General features: G+C 44.1%; 1 protein-coding gene across 1 annotated transcript in view; it reads left to right on the top strand.

Annotated features, from left to right (window-relative positions):
- Window positions 1-25,734, top strand: part of nlgn4xa (neuroligin 4 X-linked a) — a 309,753-nt gene that overhangs the window by 9,247 nt on the left and 274,772 nt on the right. The window contains exon 2 of the mRNA XM_060826290.1: window positions 16,552-17,289. Within this exon, the coding sequence (XP_060682273.1) occupies window positions 16,830-17,289 (460 nt within the window). The 5' untranslated portion in view covers window positions 16,552-16,829. The remainder of the gene's footprint in view (window positions 1-16,551; window positions 17,290-25,734) is intronic.

Here is a 25,734-nt window from a genome sequence, read left to right as displayed (position 1 = left end):
GAGCAGGTAGATAAGTGGAAGATGAGGTTTAATGCAGAGAAATGTAAGGTGACACATTTTGATCAGAAGAGCATTGAAAGACAATATAAAATAGAGGGTACAATTCTAAAAGGAGTGCAGGAGCAGAGAGACCTGGGTGTACATGTGCACACATCATTGAAGGTGACAGAATAGGTGGAGAGAGTAGTTAATAATGTGTACAGTGTTCTGGGCTTTATTAAAAGGGGCTAGGAATACAAGAGTGCGGAGGTGATGCTGAATGTGTATAGGACACTTGTTAGATCTCAGCTTGAGTATTGTGTGCAGTTTGTTGGCACAATATTCTTGGAAAGATATGAATGCATTGGGAAGAATGTTGCAGTGCTTTACAAGAATGGTTCCAGCAATGAGCACCTTCAGTTTGTGAGACTGGATTGACTGTTCTTCGTGAAGAGAAGGCAGCCGTCCGGAGACTTGATAGAGGTTTTCAAAATCACGAGCGAGCTGGACAGAGTAGATAGGGTTGCTGTGGTTCTGTTTGCCGAGCTGGGAGTGTTTCTTGCAAACATTTCGTCCCCTTTCTAGGTGACATCTTCAGCCTCCTGTGAAGCGCTTCTGTGCTGATTCCTCCGGCATTTATACTGGTTTGAATCTGCCGCTTCCGGTTGTCAGTAGCTGTCCGCTGCAGTGGCCGGTATATAGGGTCTAGGTCGATGTGTCTGTTGATCGAATTCGTGGATGAGTGTCATCCTCCTAGGAATTCCCTGGCTGTTCTCTGTTTGGCCTGTCCTATAATGGTGGTGTTGTCCCAATTGAATTCATGTTGTTTGTCATCTGAGTGTATGGCTACTAGGGATAGCTTGTGTACACCAACTGGCCATGAAACGACACGACCAGCTATCCCTCGTAGCCATACACTCAGATGACAAACAACATGAATTCGATTGGGACAACACCACCATTATAGGACAGGCCAAACAGAGAACAGCCGGGGAATTCCTAGAAGGATGACACTCATCCACGAATTCGATCAACAGACACATTGACCTAGACCCTATATACCGGCAACTGCAGTGGACAGCTACTGACAACCGGAAGAGGCGGATTCAAACCAGTATAAATGCCGGAGGAATCAGCACAGAAGTGCTTCACAGGAGGCTCCCAAGCACTGAAGATGTCACCTAGAAAGGGGACGAAACGTTTGCAAGAAAAACTCCCAGTTCGGCGAATAGAACCACAACAACGAGCACCCGAGCTACAAATCTTCTCACAAACTTTGAAGTAGATAGGGAGAAGCTCACAAAAGGAATTAGAATTCCGGGGCATAGATTTAAAGTGTTGCACAAGAGAAGCAGGAGTGAGGCGAGAAAGCCCTTTTCCACACAACGAGGAGTTAGGGGACGGAATGCAATGTCTGGGGGCAAGTTCAAATGAGGCATTTGAGACGAGCATTAGATGATTAATTGGATAGAAATGGTGTACAGGAGCATGAGGAAAGAGCGGGAGATTGACATGAGACAATCATACTCAGGCAGGCCCAATGGGCTGAGTTGTTCCAAAGGCCACCTTTGGAACAGTTCAATCATTTCTGCTCACCCTGCTGTAGGAAGGATGTTGTGAAACTTGAAAGGGTTCAGAAAAGATTTACAAGGATGTTGCCAAGGTCGGAGGCTTCGAGCCATAGGGAGAGGCTAAACTGGCTGTGGCTGTTTTCTCTGGAGTGCCGGAGACTGAGGGGTGACCTTTTAGATGTTTATAAAATCATGAGGGGCATGGATAGGGTGAATGGCCAAGGTCTTTTCCCCAAAGTAGGCGACTCCATCTGCAGTAGACCTGAAAGAATCGATAAGTCATATAATAACAATGGTCACTCCTAAAATGCTGAGGAAGAAACATTCATTCAAAAATTCAATTTAGCTTCACTTCATTGTTGTTGAGTAGAAGGGTGTAAGATCTCTCCTTGTAAATGGTGGAGGCTGGTACAATTGCAACATTTAAAATGATGGGTACATGAATTGGAAGGGTTTGGAGGGATATGAGCCAAATGCTGGCAAATGGGACTGGATTAGTGTAGAATATCTGGTTGGTGTGGATGAGTTGGACCGAAGGTTCTGTTTCTGTGTTGTACGTCAGTGTGACTCTATGACTCTGTAATAGCCTCCTCCAGTGCAGTAACAATGATGTGACATTACAGCTGTTTCTCTTCATGTCGTGAAAATACTGCAAGCAGGGCACATTGGTCTCACCCATTTGACGCTGTGCATTAACCGAGGGGTGCGGTCTGCTGAATGATATTCCTTACATTCCAGCATATTTGCCAATTAACTGGTTTTCCGTCATTGTTCTCCAGAGGCGAAGAAACTTGCTTGAAGACCTTGTGTCCTAACGAACTAAAACTGGCTCATATATTACATTGCTACATTCAAATTCTAATCATTCTTATCTAATTTAGAGTGGCTTCACATCTCGTACGTCTTTGGAAATGCATGATTTTCAATTTTAATTTCCCTTTTATTTAATCGTTGGCCGTGAAAATTCTATCAGACGCCCCGGTCCTTGGCGGTCCAGTCTTTGCAATGTTGGAGGGGAGCTGTTTCCAGAGAAAGGGAGAGAGAGGGAGAGGGTGGGAAGAAGCAGCATTGGTCTGCTGATACAGTACTGCACAGATCGATGGGTGAATGCAGCAATCAATCCATCCCGTACTCTGCAGTAAGGCTGTTAATGCTGGAGAAGCTGAATATATGACCACTGCTTCCATCACTTTCCTCCCTTGAAGCATGGTTCTTAAAGCAACTGCTGCATATACGGCTTTACCCCTCCCTTTCCTTTCTTCCATCTCTTTCTGCATCCTTTTCTTTTTCTCCTCGTATTCACTTCTTTTTCTTTCTCTCTCTCTACCCTCATTGCTTTCCCTTTTTCTATTTCCTTCACTCTAACCCACTATTCCAAATCCTCTCCTTTACCTGTGATGTTTCACTCTCCAATCTCTTCTCTTTTCCTTCATTCAGACCTCCCCCTTTCTGTCCCCCACAAGAATGTAAATGATAGGAGTCCGATCAGGCCTTTCGGCCCCTCATGCCTCCTCCATCATTCCGTAAAACATCTACCTTGAATCTGCTTTTGCACAGCACACCCTGCATCCCTTGATTTTCTTAAAGAGTCGAAAAATCTGTCAAACGGTGTTTGTTGAGTATATAGCTTTCTGGTGTACAAAGGGGGGGTGATAGCCTTAGTGGCATTATTGCTGGACTGTTAAATCAGAGAGGAGAAAGTGAGGATTGCAGATGCCGCAGATCAGAGCTGAAAAATGTGTTGCCGGAAAAGCGCAGCAGGTCAGGCAGCATCCAAGGAGCAGGAGAATCGACGTTTCGGGCATAAGCCCTTCTTCAGGAAACTTGTTAAATCACAGACCCAGGCAATGTCTTGGGGAACCCGGGTTTGAATCCTGCCATGACAGCTGGTCAAATTTGAATTCAATAAAATTCTGGAATTAAGTGGCTAACGATGACCATGCATCCATTGCCAATTGATGGAAAAACCCATCTGGTTCATTAATGTCCTTTAGGGAATCTGCCATCTTTACCTAGTCTGGCCTACACGTGAGACAGCAATGTGGTGGTGTAGGATTGTTTTTCAGACTGGAGGCCTGTGACCAGTGGAATGCCACAACGTTCAGTGCTGGGTCCACTACTTTTCGTCATTTATATAAATGATTTGGATGAGACCGTAAGAGGTACAATTAGCAAGTTTGCAGATGATACCAAAATTGGAGGTGTACTGGACAGCGAAGTTTACCTCAGATTACAATGAGATCCTGATCAGATGGGCCAATGGGCTGAGGAGTGGCAGGCGGAGTTTAATTTCGATAAATGCAAGATGCTGCATTTTGGGTAAGCAAATCTTAACAGGACTTATACACTTAATGGTAAGGTCCTAGGGAGTGTTGCTGACCAAAGAAACCTTGGAGTGCAGGTTCATAGCTCCTTGAAAGTAGAGTCACAGGTAGATAGGATAGTGAAGAAGGACGTTGTGAAACTTGAAAGGGGTCAGAAAAGATTTACAAGGATGTTGCCAGATCTGGAGAATTTGAGCTATAGGGAGAGGCTGAACAGGCTGGGGCTGTTTTCCATGGAGCATCAAAGGCTGAGGGGTGACATTATAGAGGTTTAGAAAATCATGAGGGGCATGGATTGAATAAATAGACAAAGTCTCTTCCCTGGGATCGGGGAGTCCAGAACCAGAGGCATAGGTTTAGGGTGAGAGGGGAAAGATTTAACGGGGACCTAAGGGGCAACTTTTTCATGAGAGGGTGGTACGTGTACGGAATGAGCTGCCAGAGGAAGTGGTGGAGTCTGGTACAATTGCAACATTTAAAAGGCATCTGGATGGGTTTGTAAATAGGAAGAGGTTAGAGGATTTTGGGCCAAGTGCTGGCAAATGAGACCTAGATTAATTTAGGATGTCTAGTCGGCATGGACAAATTGGACCAAAGGGTCTGTTTCTGTGCTGTATATCTCTATGACTCTATGACTCTGTGATTCTTAACTGCCTTCTGGGCAATTAGGGATGAGTAATAAATTCTGGCCTTGCCAGCAATGCCCCCATCCCATAAATGAATCAAAAAGAGGTCACTGAGCAGGTTCAAGGCAGAAATCAATAGATTTAGATTCATATTCATAATTTCAATTTATCTTGGTCTGATTCAACTAACCTCTTATCACATGACCAACTGCAGCACTATCCTTCCAATGTCTACCTTATTAAATCCCTTAAAAACCATGACACAAGGTTAAGTGATGAGATGAGATCACTCCTCATTCCATTAAACTCATGGGGCGATGGACAAAGTCGACTAAATCTCCCGTCATAGGACAATCTCTCTTAACCCTTCGTGATTCTTCATTCTTTCCCCCCTCGCTTTTGCTAATGCTTTCTCCCATCATTTGGGATTAGATTAGATTCCCCTGGAAACAGGCCCTTCAGCCCAAACCAACCCTCTTGAGGGTAACCCGCCCAGACCCATTTCCCTCTGAATTATGCACCTAACACTATGGGCAATTTAGGATGGCCAATTCACCTAACCTGCACAACCCATGCAGACACAAGGCTGGAATCGAACCTGGGACCCTGGTGCTGAGAGGCAGCAGTACTAACCACTAAGCCACCGTACCGCCAGGTTGTGGGAAGAGCCACTTCACGGGTCAAGAACAATGGACTGTACCATTGTTGGAGCTCTCCACTGAGAACACGAACCATTGGAAGTACAAAAAGGAGGAGACCACTCAGCCTGTCGTGATTCAATACGATCATGGTCCATCTGATTGTGACCTCAAGTCTGTTCCACACCATCCTTGAATTGCCCAAACCCTGATAGTTCATAATTCTGCCCAACTCACTCATGAATCTTTTCAATGACCCAACCTCTTTCTCAGTCACTAGATGATTAATCCAGAGGTCTGCGCTAATGTTCTGGACATGTGCTGTGACCAATCTTGGAGATCTGAATTCAGTTTTAAATAAATCTGGAATTAAAAGTGAATCTATTGATGACCACATGTTGATTGTCATAAACGCCCATCTGGTTCACGAATGCTCTTTGTGAGAGTAAGACACAAGGAAATAAATGCAGCGAGAATTGACACTACTCTGAAATCAAGGCACATCGCTGTTGGCAACATCATTTTCCTGCACTAGCCCTTGCAAAGCAGAGTGAAAGAGTCGAGGAATAATGGTCAATGGAGGAAGTGAGCATTGAGGGCCGTAAGGGGTGTTCGGAGAGAGGCTGATTGGGAGATGGGTGAGGGAGGGGAGTGGGGTAAGGTGATTGAGTGGGGTGGGGATGTGTAGGGAGGGATGTGCATGAGGGGTGAGCTATGGGATATGTGCGAGGGTGTTGGTTGTGCGCTCCAGAGAGGGAGCGGCCTCTTTCTCGGTCCCTAGCCTACATTTTGGATCTATTCATTACTCCAAGCCGATAGCAATGTGGCTGACTCTCACTGTTTTCTGAAATGACCTGGCCAGCCAACCAGTTACCAGTAATGAGTGAGAAATGCTAACCTTGCCAGTGATGCCGACATCCTGCACAGGAATAAAATAAGCATGATCTTTTATTTACTGTAATGGTCGCAGCTGATGTTAATCCTGAACAAGTTTTCTCCCTGAATAAAATCTGCTTGATAGACCCTAGCATTTCTTTAACCTTGGAGGTCAGACACCGTGCACATGAACAAGGAACAGGGGCCATTCAGCCTTTTGACCCCGCTGTACCATTCAATAAGATCATGGTTGATGTGAGTTCAACCTCAATTCTACACCCCCTTGATCCTCAAAAACCTATCTACCTCTGCCCAAATTTCTAAAGTCTATCTTTTGGCAAAGAGAATGCTAAAGATTCATGATCCTCAGAGAGAAAAATGTGTTTATTACTCTCTGTTTTAAATGGGTGACCCCTCAATTTTAGACCCTGACCCCTAGTTCTAGATTCTTCCTCAAGAGGAAACATTTTTTCCACATCTGATCTCATCAGGATCTTATATGTTTTAATTAAGTCACCTCTGAAGTTTCTAAACTCCAGAAGATACAGGCCGGTCTGTCTAGCCTTTCCTCATAAGGCAATCCACTCATTGCAGGTTTAGTCTAGTAAACCCTTTTTGAGTTGCTTCCAATATATTAACATGTTTTTATAAATATGATCAATACTGTAGTTGAGGGTGGGGTCCTAGAAAAGCACAGCAGGTCAGGCAGCATCTGAGGAGCAGGAGAATTGACATTTTGGGCATAATCCCCTCATTGGGAATGCGTCTTGTGGGTCTGGGGGCTGAGAGATAAATGGGAGCCAGGTGGGGCTGGGGGAAGGTAGCTGAGGGTGGGGGAGAAGGTGATAGGTCGGAGAGGAGGGTGGAGCGGATCGATGGGAAAGACGATGGACAGGTCAAGAGGGCAGTGCCTACTTGGAGGCTTAGGACTGGGATAAGGTGGGGCGTGTGAAATGGGGAAACTGGTCAAATCCACACTAATCCCAAGTGGTTGCAGGGTCCTGAGGCGGAAGTTAAGGCGTTCTTCCTCCAGGCGTTGAATGATTAGGGTTTAGCAATGGAGGAAGTCCAGGACCTGCATGTCCTTTATGGAGTGGGAGGGGGAGTTGAAGTGTTCAGTCACAAAGCAGTGTGGTTGGTTGGTGCAGGTGTCTCTGAAATCTGCAAGTTGGCATCTTGTCTCCCTGGCAACCTTGATCAGTACTGTACACAATATTACACTTGTGGTCTCACCAGTATCCTGTGTACCTGAAGCATAACTTTCCCACTCTTACTCAATTCACCTCAAAGTAAATCATAACGTTCTGTTAGCTTTCCTGATTACTTGCTGCACCTGCATACCAACCTTCATGCACGGACTCTCAGATCTCTCTACAGTTCAGAGCTCTGCAGCCTCTTACCATGTAGCTCAGTGGTTAGCACTGCTGCGTCATAGAATCAGGGATGGGTTTGATTCCGCCCTCGCGTGGCTGTCTGTGTGGAGTTTACACATTTTCCCTGTTTCCTCTGGGTGCTCCGTTTCCACTCCACAATCCAAAGATGTGCAGATTAGGGTGGATTGGCCATGCTAAATTGACCATAGAGTCCAGGGATGTGCTTACTCGGTGGATTAGCCATGGGAAATGCAGGGTTATAAAGATGGAGTTGGGTCTGGGTGGAATACTCTTTGGGGGGTCAGTGTGGAATTGATGGGCTGAATGGCCTGTTTCCACATTGTAAGGATTCTGTGTACTTCAGATAATATGCTTCTGTTTTATTCTTTCTCCCAAAATGGACAATTTCACACACTCCAGCATTGTATTCCATTTTCCAGATCTTTGCCCATTCACTCAGCCTATCTGTATCCCTTTGTAAACCCTTATGTCCTCTTGGCAACTCACTTTCCTACCTATCTTTGTCTTATCAGTAAATGTAGCTGCCATACCTTTGATCCCTTCATTCCAAAGGTTTCTACATTTGGTGAAAAGTTGAGGATTCAGCACTGACCCTGTGGCGCGTGACTCATAACATCTTGCCAGCCTGAAAAAGACCCATTTATTCATACTGTCTGTTTTCTGTTAGCCAGACAATCTTCTGTTCATGCCAATATGTTACTCCTACACCATGAGAGCTTTTATTCTCTGCAATAACCTTTGATGTGGCACCTTATCAAATGCCTTCTCAAAATCTAAGTACAGCATATCTCCTGTTTCCCAATTATCCACAGCACGCATTAATTCTTCAAAGAACTCCAATAAATTAGTTAAACATGATTTACCTTGGACAAAACCATTAAGGCCCTGTCCATTACCTTGAACTTATCCAGTGCCCTGTTAGAAGATCTTTAATAGTAGCTTCCTCACATTTTCATCCTGAAACTGGACAGACTCACAAGAGGCTGCCAGCTACTGTTAACACAAAGAATAAAAATGTTATTTCATGAGGTGAAAGGAGTATGGATTATGTTATGCTAGACATAGCATAAGATTTAATGAGAGACACCAGTAAAGGATTTGTGTGTATATTACCCCCTTCTTTTCCTCATCAATAACTTTGTGAACATCTAAACTTGAGTGAAGCATTATTGCTATCTTCACACAGCTCCCTGCTGAGACTTGGGCTGGTACAGTTGTAACTAGTCACCACATGCTTTTTCCCTTCAGGTGGTGGCTATCCTCAAGAAATCTAAAAGCAACTACAAGCTCAACTCACCAATTGCTTTTAGTTTCAGAGCAAACAGAGGAGTTCCCTAAATCCGGTGTCCAGTGTCCATTTTCTATCACTGACTGAGTGACTTTGAACATCGTTCTCTGTGTCACTGGATCCTATTGCTAAACAACAGTAGTTTTCTTAAAGCTCTGAGCTATTCAAGTCAAGGTTGTAAAACGTCATTAAAATCCATGTAAACAAACAACATAAAACAGTACAGCTCAGGAATGGTGTTGTGCCAAATGTGATGCCAAATTAAACTAATCCCTCTGCCTGCCCTTGGTCCATATTCCTCCAGTTTTTGCATATTCAGGTGCTTATCTAAAAGTCGCTTAAACACTCCTATTGTATCTTTTACCACCACCACCCTGGCTGCGCATTCCAGACTCCTACCACTCTCTGTGTAAAAATCTTGCCCCTCACATCTCCTTTGAACTTTGCCCCTTCCCCTTAAAAGCATGCCCCATAGTTTTAGACACTTAACTCTGGGAAAAAGATTCTGAGTGTCAACCCTACCTAGGTATCTCATAATCTTGTAGGCTTCTATCAAGTCTCCCCTCAGCCTCAGCTGCTCCAGAGAAAACTGCCTGCGTTTTACTCACCTCTCCTTATAGCTGAAACAAAACAGACTTCTAGATTTGCTTGACATCACTGAACAAAGCTCAGAAATGAATTTCTAAAAATGACTACCTATGTCTTCTACTTCCCAACACACCAAATACAAAATGTAAACTTAAAGTTCATAAACTGTTCATAATATCATCCCTAACTCCTCGTATATTAACTCTTATATTGACCAAGTTTTATGAACCAGACCAGACCCCCTCAAATATATTAAGAAGATTGTCTCAACCTTACCTTTACCTTGTTTTAAACTACATCTTGTACTTATGTAACGCGCTGCGTTCCAGATGCAATTCGATTGGTCAAACTACTCAATGTTAAGCAAAACACAATTTATTCATACGTGCTAGTTAAAATGCAACAAAATAAAAGAATTAGTTTAGCTTTAACTCAATTGAAATGCTTAACAATGTAATGGATAGAGTAAAGAGTGTGGTGCTGGAAAAGCACAGCAGGCCAGGCAGCATCCGAGGAGCAGGAGAGTCGACGTTTTGGGCAAAAGCCCTTCAGCAGGAATGATGATTTCTGCTGAAGGTCTTTTGCCTGATATGTTGATTCTCCTGCTCCTCGGATGCTACCTGGCCTGCTGTTCTTTTCCAGCACCGCACTCTGGACTCTAATCTCCAGCATCTGCAATCCTCACTTTCACCTAATAGATACCGTGACTATCACTAATTAACTGCTCCAATACGGTAACATCGCATAAACACACCCCTTGGCAATCAGCAAATTCAGGAACAGATTGTCTCACCTGTAATTCCAGCAACTCAGGAGGATGGCAGAGATACACTGGAGCAACTGACCCAGCAGCACTGTTGCTGATAAACTAAGAAAGCTTGACCCCACCCACCCATACTGCTTCTATTGTTTCAACTGAAAAAAAAGACCCAAGATGTCACAAGCTGTTTACTTTAATATACATCTTAGCAATCTGCCTTTAAACCTTTAAACAGGACAAAAGAGCAATTTAAAACCATGGTATTGTCACACAAGCACCAAGGCCATTTTCCCTTTTTTAAATTCCCACTCTGATTTCAAATCCCCAACTCTACATGTTTCTGCTTTGCTGCAGCTGTTACATTCCATTGAGTTATCCATCCTATTGTCATTCTGATACTTCTCAATTCCCTTTGATGCAAACTTAGTGACTGTACCAAGCTGAAAATGTGTTGCTGGAAAAGTGCAGCAGGTCAGGCAGCATCTAGGGAGCAGGAGAATCGACGTTTCGGGCATAAGCCCTTCTTCAGGTAACATTGATTCTCCTGCTCCTTGGATACTGCCTGACCTGCTGCACTTTTCCAGCAACACATTTTCAGCTCTGATCTCCAGCATCTGCAGTCCTCACTTTCTCCTTAGTGGCTGTACCACCAACCTCTGAATCTCTAAACTCTGCAATTCATCTCGCTAAGTGTTCCCACCTTTTAACCTCATTCTCCTCCTTAAAACATACCTATACCCATAGCTATACACTCTGCTGACTCCTACGTAGTTCAGAGACAAGTTTTGATCAATGACATAAGAACGCAAGAACTAGGAAAAGGGGTAGGCCATCCAGCCCCTCTTTAATTTGATCATGGCTGATCTCATCTTGGCCTCCACTCCACTTTTCTGCAGACTCCTCAAAACTCTTTAGCATTACCACCCAAGGGGATGGCACGGTAGCTCAGTGGTTAGTACTGCTGCCTCACAGCACCAGGGACCTGGGTTCAATTGCCACATTAGGTGACTGTGTGGAGTTTGCACGTTCTCCTCGTGTCTGCGTGGGTTTCCTCCGGGTGCTCTGGTTTCCTCCCACAGTCCAAAGATGTGTAAGTCAGATGAATTGACCATGCTAAATTGCCCGTAGTGTTAGGTGTGTTAGTCAAGGGTAAACATAGGGTAGGGGGATGGGTCTGGATGGGTTAGTCTTCGGAGGGTCGGTGTGGACTTGTTGGGCCGAAGGGGCCTGTTTTCATACTGTAAGGAATCTAATCTAAAATTACTAATTAAAAACATTCTTGGGAAGCATCTTGAAATGTTAGAAGTGCTACATACATACAAGATGTAGTTGGCGTATCTCTTGCCCACATGTGGGGTTAATGTCAGGACATTGTCACACGAATTGTACCTTTTAATACCAGGTCATCAACTCAGAAACCGAAGCATTCACCCTTCGGCCCTATTCACAAAACAGGTCCCCAATATAATACGTACACCCGTCATTTGCAATGCATCTCAGATATAAGCACCCAAGCACATGTGGCAAGCTTTGCTCCAGGCTGTCGCCTGCATGTTTACATTAGCCTCAGCAATACTATAGAGAAGCTTCTCCAGATCTCCAGTGTACCACGTGTTTTACATGTTTTGGGCTACTGCATAATATCACCTCCTAAATATTTAGAATCCTAGAGATGTATATCATGGAAGCAGACTGTTCAGTCCAACTTGTCCATGCCAACCAGAAATCCTCAATTAGTCTAGTCCCATTTACCAACACTTGGCCCATATCACTCTAAACCCTTCCTGATCTTATACCCATCCAGATGCCTTTTAACTGTTGTAATTGTATCAACATTCACCACTTCATCGATCAGCATTCCATACCCACACCACCCTCTGCCTGAAAATGTTGTCTCTTTGGTCCCTTTTAAATCTCCCTCCCTCCCCCACCCCCGTCACCTTAAACCCATGCTGTCTAGTTTTGGACTCCTTTATCCTGGATAAAATATATCGACTAATCACCCTATCCATGCCCCTCATGATTTTATGAACCTCTGTAAGGTCACCCCTAAGTCCCTGATGCTCCTGGGAGAACAGCCCCAGCCTTTTCAGTGTGTACTGGAGATATAGCTGCCATTTTGTCATTATTCTATGGGATCACCTTCTATGGGATGTGGGCATTACTGGCGGTTGGTCAGTATTTGTTGTCCAGCTTGAATTGTCCTTGAGAATGTGGTGGTGAGTGGTCTTGAACCACAGTAGTCCCAAGTTGTGTAGGGACACCCAAAGCCTCATTAGGAAGGGGGTTCCACAGTTTGATGCTGCCAGTGAAACAGCAAACTGGCTGACTGCTCATGCCCCCATCTTGAAGAAATGGCCCAAATTGTAAAGGACCACTTACAACAATAAACCACTGTGGGTAGCAGAAACTGGCTGAAGATTGATCTGCCAACCTTCAGCTGGGTAGGAGCTCCAGGCCTGAGTGTTCATTGGCACTACTATATACCATCTACATGGTGCACTGCAGAAATTCACCAAGGCTCCTTAGACAATATCTTCCAAAACCATACTTCCATCTAAAAGGGTGGCACAGTGGCTCAGTGGTTAGCACCGCTGCCTCACAGTGCCAGGGACCTGGGTTTGATTCCTGCCTCAGGCGACTGTCTGTGTGGAGTTTGCACATTCTCCCTGTGTCTGCATGGATTTCCTCCGGGTGCTCTGGTTTCCGCCTACAGTCCAAAGATCTGTAGTTTAAGCGAATTGGCTATGCTAAATTGCCCTCAGTGTTTGGGGATGCGTAGGTTAGGTGCTTTAGTCTGGGATAAATGCAGGGGAATGGGTCTGGGTGGGTTACTCTTCGGAGGGTTGGTGTGGACTTGTTGGGCCGAAGGGCCCGTTTCCACACCGTAGGGATTCTATATCTACATCTAGAAGGACAAGGGCAACAAATACATAGAAGCACCACTGAAAAATCTCGATGGAGGCCGGTATCCCATCACCAAGTCACCCATTATTTACACAAGATCAGCCCTTGACTTCAGTCCTGCCTCACACAGAGTCAGCTCTCAGAGTGGCAGTACCTCTGATACTTCCCTTTTTATGTGGCAGCCAGGACTCCCTGATTGGAGCAGGTCAACAGCCCCAATAAGAAAACTCATGTTCTACGATATCCAGCTGGCTGGCCTTGTTACAATCACCACAACAGCTACCTGCACAATCTCCTCCAAGCCGGTCACCATCCTGACTTGATCTGTTCTTTCAGTGTTGTTGGGTCAAAATCATGGAATTCCAGGCAACACGCCAACACCATCTCCTCAAAAGCAATTAGAAAGAATTGCTAGTCAGCCTAGCCAGTGATGCCCACTTCCTGTGAGCAAGAATAGAAAATATTTGATAGCTGGTACTTCTGTCAGATCCAGCAGTGCCAGAGTTTAGTCTTGGTTGTGGCTGGGCCAGGATTCAGTCTCAAGGAGCAGTGTAGGGGTGAGTGGAATGAGATAGGCCAGAGGCTTCTCTGAAATGGTTGAGCAGTTATGAAGGGACGAGATTGGGATGGGATGAGGAAGGAATGAAGGAGTTCAGGGAGAAAGAAAGACTGAGGAGAGGGAGATTTTGGAGCTCAGGGAGAAGGAAAGAATAGGGAGAAGGAGATTTTGCAGATCAGGCCTTCGGAGAGACAAACCACTAAAGCAAAGCCTAATAAATTTGGAAATGAACATATCAGTGTTGTTGAAATAATATTTTGTGTCAAACTGATATCGCATCATTGACAACTTTTCTGTTTATTTTCTTCTGCATAGAGGGTGGAGGAAAGGGGGAATATGTCTTGCATGGGAGTGGTGCCCAGGCAACTCCTTGTTTGAGACGCCCCATGCCACCTTTTCAAAATGGCCTCTTGTACTCTGGCTCACCTGCCTTACACAGTCTTTTATGGCAGTGGAGGCAAATTGTGACTCTTGATTGCCATTTAACTGGGTGGGGTTAAAGATCTTAATGACCTAAGGCTGGGTGACCCAGTGGGCATTTTACACAGCTCCCCACCTCCTCCTGCCATACCCATTTCCTCCAAACCTGTATTACGGTGAATTATGATGAATGTCCCACATGTGACCAGGAAAGATATGGATGAGCTAGATCACATATTTTCCAAGCCTGACCAAATTCATGACCACCTCCATCTAGAAGGACAAGGACAGCAGATATATGGGGATACCGCCACCACCACCACCACCTCCAACCCGCCCTCCCCCCCCCCACCACCACCACCACCACCGCCACCAACTCCCCCCCCAAGCAAGTTCCCCTCTGAGCCATGCACCATCCTGACTTGGAAATATATTGGCGTTCCTTCAGTGTCACTGGGTCAGAATCCTGGAATTCCCTTCCTAAGGACATTGTGGGTCAACCTATAGTTGGTGGACTGCATCAGTTCAAGATGGCAGCTCTTAAGGGCAACTAGGGATGGGCAATAAATTCTGTCCAGAGAGCAATCCCTCTGTCTCATGTGTAAATAAAGAGAGCTAGTGTAGACATGATGGACTAAATGGCCTCTTTCTGCATTGTAACAAATCTGTCAGTGATCACTCAGCCAGCAGTGCTAATGTCCCATGAATAAGTCACTCATCATATATAAATTTCTATGATACCAGTTAACTTATTCTACTTAATAGTCTATGCAGGCTTGTTGGTGCCCTTAAATGATCCTATTTTAGAGTCAGGCCAGTGAAATCTACTGGAAAATGTAGGTGAGTATTTCCATGTTTATGTTTGGGTTTAGTCTATCACTGTGGGTCTACATCAATGATATTGATGAACAACAACTGAATTAAAGATTGAATGATTGATGCAAATGGCATGTAATGCATTGAGGCAGTTTTATATAATTTAAATGCAAACAAAGCACTCAAGTTCATTTCCATAGCAACAATGTCATCCAGAAAGTATGCTTAACTTATGTTGAATGCCTTTTTTTAGACTACATCTGGAAGACTCTGCTGTTCTGAGATGCCCTTCATCATGTAAACATCTAGTGCAGTGTTCCCAATTATTTTTTCCCCACACTGTGACCCCCTTCCTTCTGAAAATTCTTGTGACCACCACCCCGCCCACCCCCCTCTCAGTGACAGTGGCTCAGTGGGAAAGTGGGACGTTTGGGGGTGGGAGCTGAGCTGCTAATGGTGGAGATACGGCTGTTATAATGGTAGTTGGAAATCCCGGCCTCATCATTCAGGATCCCAAAAGTTCAGCTTGTGACCCCATGAGGGTCAGCACCCAAAATCTGGGAAGCCCTGATCTGGAGGTTGTGCAGAAAAAGATTTACTAGAACCAAAATGCTATAATTATTAGTGAATTCTAATAATCAACTTACTTTTGTGTAGTGCATTTGGCATAGGTCAGTAATCAAGTATTTTAATTAGAATTAATTTAGTCAGTCAAACTCTTCATTTTAACCTGCTAGAATTCATAGAATTATAGAGTCACAGAATGATACAGTGCAGAAAAAGGCCTTTGGCTCATGAGGTCTCCACAACCAAAAGGAGAGTGATGGTTTAGGTATTATCACTTGACTGTTAATACAGAGACCCAGTTAATGTTCTGGGAACCTAGGCTCAAATCCCAGCATAGCGGATGGTGAAATTTCATTCAACAACAAAAAAATCTGGAATTCCGAATCTAATGGCAAGTGTGAAACCATTGTCAGGCAGGCAAAAGTGAGGACTGGAAATCAGAGTTTAGATCAGAGTGGTGCTGGAAAAGCGCAGCATCCGAGGAGCAGGAAAATCAACATTTCAGGCAAAAGCCCTTCATCAGGAATTCCAATGTGGTTGACGCTTATTTGCCTTCTTAACTTGCACTCAGGGATGAGCAACAATTGGCGGTCTGGCCAATGATGCCCTCACCCTGTAGACTACTCTACATCAATCTCCCAACTTATCCACATTAGGTCCATAACCTTGTATTCATCCAAGTATTCATCTTAACTACCCTCCCTGAGAGTGCATTCCAGACCCCTCACCTCCCTGGAAAGGCTCAAAAGGGGAGATATTTCCACCTGGGTGCTGAAAATTTCAAAAATAGCGGTCACAAAAAAAAACGCAGTCACCAATAAATCTGCTCAAGGATATAGGAGAAACTGCTTTTACGAGGAGAGTTGTTAGAACATAAAGCCAGCTATCACAGAGAAAATTAATGGATTGAAGAACAAAGCAAATAGGCACACAAGGGAGAACAGATTAGTGCTTGGTTCAATGAAGTGAGGTGGCAAGACGCTTGTTTGGAGCTTAAACCAATTGGGTTGAGGGATCTGTTTTGCCTGGGAGGTTTTGCATTATCCAATTTAATTATCTTGAGGCACAAATGAATAATTAACCCCCAGTGATCCTCCTTTACCTCTGTGATGTTTGTTCTGTATTATCGTGTTTCTGTCTTTGAGGTGTTCTGAGGTGTTCACTGCCCACTGTCCATTTGCATATCTGTCTGTCAAGGCATGAACCAGAGTGATCATTTTCCTTTTCTTCAACTTCAGGTTGGCCAATCCTCCTTGGTGGAAGGACCTCATTGTTCAAGGGGAGTGTTTTGCCTTCACTGGAGGACGTTTCTGCATTGCAAGATGGTAACTGTGGACTCAGATGGATAATACCAGTGTCGGATGCAATTAGTTGGATCTTTGCGGTGGTAAATGGATCCTCTGGATTGTATTAATCCAGTTGCTCGAAATTAAGATTGAAGTTGATTCCCAGCCTGAGACCAAGGCTGCTTTCTCATTTCTGGAAGGTTGTATGCTCACTTTGAGATCAGAAAACAATGTTGAACTCCAATGGAATACCATGGATGTCTTTTGTCCTTGCTCCGACCTTGAATCTAAATGTCCTGCTTTGGATAACGACCCTTGCGGTGCGGTTTGGCCTTCTCAGTTGCCAGGAAAACTATCCCATTGTCAACACCAACTATGGGAAGCTGAGGGGGGTGAGAACGCCGCTTCCCAATGAGATCCTGGGACCCGTGGACCAGTACCTTGGAATACCGTACGCCTCAGCTCCGACGGGAGAGAGACGCTTCCAGCACCCGGAGTCCCCATCCTCCTGGACCGGCATCAGGAACGCTACGCACTTTGCCCCGGTCTGCCCCCAGAACATTCACGGGATCTTGCCTGATGTGATGCTGCCGGTCTGGTTTACCTCCAACCTGGATATCGTGGCCACTTACATCCAAGATCAGAGTGAAGATTGCCTCTACCTGAACGTCTACGTTCCGACTGAGGACGGTAAGTTGCTGAGTTTTAGACAAAAGAAGGAAACTGGGAACAAGCAGAGGGAGAGGAAGTCAACACTGATGGATTGAGCTGCTCCCCTTGCCCTCCCAGCGATGGTATGAATTAACCTTCAGACCCTGTAGGTATCCCGAGGTGCTTAAGTTTCATAGCGGATAAAGCTTTGATGGAAACAAATTTTTCAGAAGGTAGTTAGACTCTGAGGTTTCACTTCTGGATAGAGAGAAATGGATGAAGTAAACTGCATTTATTTCAATGCAAGGGGCCTAACAGGGAAGGCAGATGAACTCAGGGCATGGTTAGGTTCATGGGACTGTGATATCATAGCAATTATGGAAACATGGCTCAGAGATGGGCAGGACTGGCAGCTTAATGTTCCAGGATACAAATGCTACAGGAAGGATAGAAAGGGAGGCAAGAGAGGAGGGGGAGTGGCATTTTTGCACTGAGGGAGGATATTCCTGGAAATGCATCCAGGGAAGTTATTTGGGTGGAACTGAGAAATAAGAAAGGGATGATCACCTTATTGGTATTGTATTATAGACCCCCCAGTATTCAGAGGGAAATTGAGAAACAAAGTTATAAGGAGATCTCAGCTATCTGTAAGAATAATAGGGTAGTTATGGTAGGGGATTTTAACTTTCCAAACATCGACTGGGACTGCCACAGTGTTCAAGGTTTAGATGGAGAGGAATTTCTTAAGTGTGTACAAGACAATTTTCTGATTCAGTATGTGGATGTACCTACCAGAGAAGGTGCAAAACTTGACCTACTCTTGGGAAATAAGGCAGGGCAGGTGACTGAGGTATCACTTTGGGGCCAGCGACCATAATTCTATTCGTTTTAAAATAGTGATGGAAAAGGATAGGCCAGATCTAAAAGTTGAAGTTCTAAATTGGAGAAAGGCCAATTTTGACTGTATTAGGCAAGAACTTTCGAAAGCTGATTGGAGGAAGTTGTTCACAGGTAAAAGGACAGCTGGAAAATGGGAAGCCTTCAGAAATGAGATAACAAGAATCCAGAGAAAGTATATTCCTGTCAGAGTGAAAGGGAAGGCTGGTAGGTATAGAGAATGCTGAATGACTAAAGAAATTGAGGGTTTGATTAAGAAAAAGAAGGAAACATGTGTCAGGTATAGACAGGATAGATCGAGTGAATCCTTAGAAGAGTATAAAGAAAGTAGGAATATACTTAAGAGGGAAATCAGGAGGGCAAAACGGGGACATGAGATAGCTATGGCAAATAGAATTAAGGAGAATCCAAAGGGTTTTTACAAATATGTTCAGGACAAAAGGATAACTCGGGAGTGAATAGGGCTCCTCAAAGATCAGCAAGGTGACCTTTGTGTGGAGCCACAGAAAATGGGGGAGATACTAAATGAATATTTTGCATCAGTATTTACTGTGGAAAATGATATGGAAGATATAGACTGTAGGGGAATAGATGGTGACATCTTGCAAAATGTCCAGATTACAGAGGAGGAAGTGCTTGATGTCTTGAAATGGTTAAAAGTGGATAAATCCCCAGGACCTGATCAGGTGTATCCAAGGACTCTGAAGGAAGCTAGAGAAGTGATTGCTGGGCCTCTTGCTGAGATATTTGTATCATCGATAGTCACAGGTGAGGTGCCGGAAGACTGGAGGTTGGCAAACGTGGTGCGACTGTTTAAGAAGGGCGGTAAAGATAAGCCAGGGAACTATAGACCTTTGAGCCTGACCTCGGTGGTGGGAAAGTTGTTGGAGGGAATCCTGAGGGACAGGATGTACATGTATTTGGAAAGGCAAGGACTGATTTGGGATAGTCACATGGCTTTGTGTGTGGGAAATCATGTCTCACAAACTTGATTGAGTTTTTTGAAGAAGTAACAAAGAAGATTAATGAGGGCAGAGCAGTAGCTGTGATCTATATGGATTCAGTAAGGCGTTCACCAAGGTTCCCCATGGGAGACTGATTAGCAAGGTTAGATCTCATGAAATACAGGGAGAACTAGCCATTTGGATACAGAACTGGCTCAAAGGTAGAAGACAGAGGGTGGTGGTGGAGGGTTGTTTTTCAGACTGGAGGCCTGTGATCAGTGGAGTGCCACAAGGATCGGTGCTGGGCCCTTTACTTTTTGTCATTTACATAAATGATTTGGATGCGAGCAGAAGAGGTACAGTTAGTAAGTTTGCAGATGACACCAAAATTGGAGGTGTAGTGGACAGCGAAGAGGGTTAACTCAGATTACAACAGGATATTGAACAAATGGGCCAATGGGCTGAGAATTCGCAGATGGAGTTTAATTCAGATAAATGCGAGGTGCTGCATTTTGGGAAAGCAAATCTTAGCAGGCCTTATACACTTAATGATAAGGTCCTAGGGAGTGTTGCTGAACAAAGAGAACTTAGAGTGCAGGTTCATAGCTCCTTGAAAGTGGAGTCGCAGGTGGATATGATAGTGAAAAAGGCCTTTGGTATGCTTTCCTTTATTGGTCAGAGTATTGAGTATAGGAGTTGGGAGGTCATGTTGCGGCTGTACAGGACATTGGTCAGGCCACTGTTGGAATATTGCATGCAATTCTGGTCTCCTTCCTATCGGAAAGATATTGTGAAACTTGGAAGGGTTCAGAAAAGATTTACAAGGATGTTGCCAGGATTGGAGGATTTGAGCTATAGGGAGAGGTTGAACAGGCTGGGGCTGTTTTTCCTGGAGCATCGGAGGCTGAGGGGTGACCTAATAGAGGTTTACAAAATTATGAGGGGCATGGATAGGATAAATAGACAAAGTCTTTTCCCGGGGTTGGGGGAGTGCAGAACTAGAGGGCATCGGTTTAGGGTGAGAGGGGAAAGATATAAAAGAGACCTAAGGGGCAACGTTTTCATGCAGTGGGTGGTACGTGTATGGAATGAGCTGCCAGAGGATGTAGTGGAGGCTGGTACAATTGCAACATTTAAGAGGCATTTGGATGGGAATATAAATAGGAAGGGTTTGGAGGGATATGGACCGGGTGCTGGCAGGTGGGACTAGATTGGGTTGGGATATCTGGTCGGCATGGACGGGTTGAACCGAAGGGTCTGTTTCTATGCTGTACATCTCTCTGATTCTATGACTCTATAAATCCAAGCAACCTCAGCACGACTACATAAACCGAGATGGTACCAATGCACAATTTTAATAATCAGCTACAATTAGTCCTACACCAGAAGCAAACAACCAGAGCAAAGTATGAATGCTACTCCCAATGCTTTGCAGTGCATGTGACCCACATGTTAAAATTGCCTGGTATAATTTTTTCTGATTTTGAGTTCCTATTCCTTACTTTCAGTGCATTATTTCTAGATATCAAATTTCATAAAGCCTCTCACCAGACCTCTCCTCACTCATTGATGGTGCTGTTTCATCAATGACCTTTTTATGGTCATCTCTGTCCTCCACCCTCCCACACCCTAATTCTTTACAGCGTCTTCCAGCAAACATGGTTTCTGGCAGTCTGCCTTGAGTCAGATTTTTAAAAGCTGTGTTCTCAGATAGATCAGCCCCGTTCACCTCCCCTTCCCATGCCCTAGAATGATGAGAATGAAGGTATTGTAGCTGCTGGCGATCTGAAAAGCAGAAATCACGAGAAACTCAACACGTTGGGTGCCATCTGTGGACGGAGGACCAGATTAATGTTTCGAGGTGCACAGAATTTTTCTTCAGAATCTAGTTCCTCTGCCTTTTCCCATTTTAACCCCCCACCCCAAGACTCTTCCTCACTCCAGAAGTATGTCTGCCTGCCCATCCCCAGAGTGCTTATACCATCTTCTCCAAACGTGCCCCCATTCCCGCTCGCTTCCCCCAAAATCTTCCTCATGCTACTTTTCATCGGTTTGATGGGATGGGAGCTACTGCCTCACAGCACCAGGGGCCTAGGTTCGCCTCCAGCCTCGCACGACTGTCTGTGTGGTGTTTGCACATTCTCCCCGTGCCTCCGGGTGCTCCGGTTTTTTCCCACAATCCAAAGATATGCAGATTAGGTGAATTGGCCATGCTAAATCGCCTATTGTGTCCAGGGATGTGCAGGCTAGGAGGCTTAGACATGGGAAAATGTGGGGTAGGATGCTCTCTGAAGGGATGGTGGGCTGAATGGCCTGCTTCCACACTATAGAGATTCAATGAACTTCACAGCTTAAGGATTCAACTCCATTTCTTTTAGCTTTAGAATCTTTCATCATTTTGTCAGCTCCCTTCACAACTGAACACCTCCTTTCGATGAACCTGCTAACAGGGTGAGATGACAAGGATGCAGAGAGAGAGGAGAGAGTGTGAGTGTGTGTGTGTGTGTGTGTGAGTCACATGGAGTATAAATGCCAGCACAGATCAGTGAGGTGAAGTCTATCACCTTGCGTTAACTCCACTTGGGATAGCTTTCAACTTCCTGTATCAAATAAAACAGCTCTTTAACATATCTTGAAATTTTTTGTAGTTGCCTACTCACAGAATGGATTCTAAGCTCTTTCTCTTATCAAAATGCTAAAGAGGAATGACAATGTAGATGCGGAGAGGATGTTTCCCTGTCATGGGGCTATCTAAACTGAGAGGTCATTACTTTAGGATAAAGGGGAGCACACTTAACGCAAAGATGAGGAGAAGTTAGTTTTCTCAAAGTTTTATGAATCTGTGGAATTCACTAGCCTAGAGTGCAGTGGATGCCTGAGAGGAATACATTTCTGGAGAAAATTAACAGATTTTTAAACAGGTTGAAGGATTATGGTGAGTGGGCAGGAAAGTGCAGTTGAGGCCTAGGTGAGTTCAGCCATGATCCCATTAGATGGTGGAGCAGCTTCAAGGGGCTGAATGGCCTACTCCTGCCCCTAGTTGTCATGGTCACCCTCCTCAGCTTCTGAGGAAGGAAATATCAGCCATCATTTAAATGGAGAATGTAAGAAGTAGGCCATTTAGCCCCTTGGGCTTACTGTGCTGCATGAACATAACTATCTGATGTAACCTTAATTCCAGTTTCCTGCCTGTGACCCCTGAACTCCCCCCTTTCAAAAATATCAGATAAAGGACCTAAGAAAGCCAGAAATCCTTGTCCTACAAACTTGTTTAAAATTCAAAGAAGGATGTAATTTCAACAGGTCAAACATTTCACCCAATGTTTCAAGAGTCTAGAGTAGAATCACAATTAATAGCCATAGCTAGCCTAATGGTCTGCTAAACATTGGTACAGTGGTCTGATTGAATCTTAGCACGCTGCTCAGGGTGATGGTTCTGAGGTTATTGTAAATTACCGTCATCACAAGTGTAATGGCATTTTGGAACTAGAGCTGCTGCTTTTAGTTGGGTGTATTGCTCTTTTTAATCTATCCAATGATGCTTGAAAAGCTGTATCAGATGATTTATCATGTTTACTGTTGGTCTTCTTTCTTAAAAATAAAATGGCATAACACTCTGGTTTGACTTGTCGGGTAATAAAGCAGCGATTGACCCCTTGAGAACTAAAACCAAAACACCCAGTGAGGAGCACCTTGACCTGTAACCTGTTAAAATGGAATGGGAAAAGTAGTGTAACCTGCCTCTCAGCAACTTCGAGCAGTGAAATAAAACAAATCCCGAACACTCACTTTAAAAATATCAACAAGTAACAAAGTTATTTATCTAACTCTAACAGCGAACAAATTAACCACGTTAGTAACAATCTGAATTTAAAAATATCAACAAGTAGCAAGTTATCTATCTAACTCTAACAGCGAACAAATTAACTAAATTAGTAACAATCCAAATTTATTCTAACTACCAACTATTTCTGAATAAAACAAGATTCTAACGGTATGTTGTTCCAATAACTACAAGTCCCATACGCACAAAGAAAAATACAAAGTAAGCTCTCAGAATTTACAGACAGGTTATGTCTTCCGGAACTTTCTGTGTCTTTCCCGTCTTCTTCCTCTGTCTGAAATGTCTTCTCTGACGTTGGTATCAATGTTATTTAGACTATTTAAACTGTGCCTTCTCTACATATAGAGGACTGTGAGAGCTGTTATCTCTTAGCAGGTGGCAATTGGCTCTGAGGTCTCGGTCCAAGTGCCCCCTGATTTATACCCGTGATGACATAACAATATTTCTTACCTAGGATTGGTTGTTTGTTGTCAAAACCATCAGATTTAAATTTAATAGGCTTCTGGTAGCTAAGTCCTTGATTCAAATTGGTTGGCTAAAATCCAAAATTGTTGTCTTAGTTAAAAAAACATTCTACAATGTTTTGTACAAATGTTTCAATATAGGTGCTTTCTCTACTGGCAAACCCACAAGCTGCTTCTCACAGACATACATTTTAAAATCTCTGAACACACACACAAAAAAAAACATCATTTAAAGGAACTATGCAATGCTTTCCTCCCTAGCATTTTACAATTTTACATGTATCAAAGTCTAATGTCCTGCCTCCTAATTGACAATTACTCTACCCAAGTTCGCAACACTTGGTGGCTACCTTTCCCCTAGTCATCTTGTTCAGGGATATCATGACACATGCCTGATAGCTCTCACCAATGCTTGCTTTCCACTGTGGAACACAATGACACAAAGGTGCCCAGACTAGCAGTGACTTGTGTTTCAGTGAATGTGAGAAAACATCTTGGCAAGATGTTTTGCTTCTTGTGTAAGGTTTCCTGCATTTTAAGCAGCCTCATGTGATGGGCCATCTATGGCTAAATGGGTAAAGCGTCTACATCTGAATTAGGGAGTCAGAGGTTCAAATAGCCATGCAGGATTTGGACTGGCAGACCTTATGCTGTATTGAGCGTGAGATGTTAAAACAAGCTACTACCTGTCCTCAAAGATGGATATACCAAAATGCTACAGCCACTGTGGGAAGCAGAGCAGGGTTCTTCTCTCAGTGTCCTGCCAACGTTTACGACCTGATGGTTTCCTTTGTGTTGTTTGTGGGAGCTCGATGGGTGAAAATTGGCTGCCTCGTTTCTTACATTACAACTGCAACTATGCTTCTCAAAATCCTTACTTTCTTGGCTATAAAACACTTTGTGATGAGCTGACACCATGGAATGTGTTGGCTTTCATTCCAAGTTCAGAAATATGGAATGAGCTGCCAGAGGAAGTGGTGGAGGCTGGTACATTTGCATAATTTAAAAGGCATCTGGATGGGTATATGAAAAGGAAGGGTTTAGAGAGATATGGGGCAAATGCTGGCAAATGGGACTAGATTAATTTAGGATATCTGGTTGGCAGTGAATGAGTTGGACTGTAGGGCCAGTTTCCACACAACTGGAAGAGGAGATGTCTCACTCCAGTTATGCAGTGCCTTGGTGAGACCTTGGGGTATTTCATGCCTGTTTGGTCTTCCTCTTGAGATAGTATACACTTGTCAGAGAGTGAGTGCAGTGGAGGTTCACTGGGCTGACACTGGGGGTGCAGGAGTGTTGTATGAAGCAAGATTGGTTTGACAGGAACCGTATTCATTAGAGTTTAGAAGGAAGAGAGGGGATCTGATTGAAATGCATAAAATTTCTGACAGGGCTAGGCAGACTAGATGCAGGAAGGATGTTCCTGGTGACTGAGGAGCCTAGCACCAGAGGACACAATCTCAGGTTCGGGGATAGGCTTTTTAAACTGAGATGTGGAGACTCAAAAGTTTGTTCACTCAAAGGTGGTCAACCTCTGAAAGTCTCCATCACAGAGGAATACAGGATTTCTGGGTATATTGAAGAAAGATATTGACAATTTTTTTGACTCTAAAGGCACCTAACAGTATGGAGAGAAAGTGGGAACATGGCATTGAGATAGAGGATTAGCCATGATCAGAGCAGACTTGAAGGGAATGATCGACTTTTGCTCCTAATTTCTGTCTCTCCTTCTTTAATGCAAACCTTTATCCTTGAAAATATTTACGGTATTTCAAACGTAGAGTGACCAAAAAAAAATCTTCCTCAGAAACGTGGAAGTCTCATGCCAGACTTTGGATCCCCAAAACAATGTGAATTCAAGGTGAATCCAATTTATTGTTGCCTGCATTTGTCAACTTCCTAGACTCAGCGTCTCACCTTCAGGATACAGCTTCATGTGAGTCTGCAGGAAATATACCAGGGGCAGGAGTGTCGGCATAGGGTGGTTTGAGGTGGAGTGGGCAAACCTCCAGAAATGGCTTCAACTGGAATTGGCTTTTGCAACACTGTCAAAGATTGACTAGAAGCTACCTCTTCCCATCATGAATGTTGGAATGACCATGACAATAAAATCTCTCCCAAGGCCCATATTTGTCACCGATACGAGATGGCGTGGGTCATTGTAGTGAGTGCCCAGCTTCTAATCATTACATGAGCTTAGTCTTGGCCAACTCCTCAGACAGCTGCGGAAATGTGGCATTGTGGCGAATACCCTTGCCAACTTTTATAGATGCGCCATCAAGAGCATGCTGTCTGAATGTATCCCTACCTGATATGCCAATTGTACCATTCAAGA

The sequence above is a fragment of the Hemiscyllium ocellatum genome, chromosome 6 (genome assembly GCF_020745735.1).
Source record: "Hemiscyllium ocellatum isolate sHemOce1 chromosome 6, sHemOce1.pat.X.cur, whole genome shotgun sequence".
Taxonomy (NCBI): Eukaryota; Metazoa; Chordata; class Chondrichthyes; order Orectolobiformes; family Hemiscylliidae; genus Hemiscyllium; species Hemiscyllium ocellatum.
This window is presented reverse-complemented; position numbering and strand designations above follow the sequence as displayed.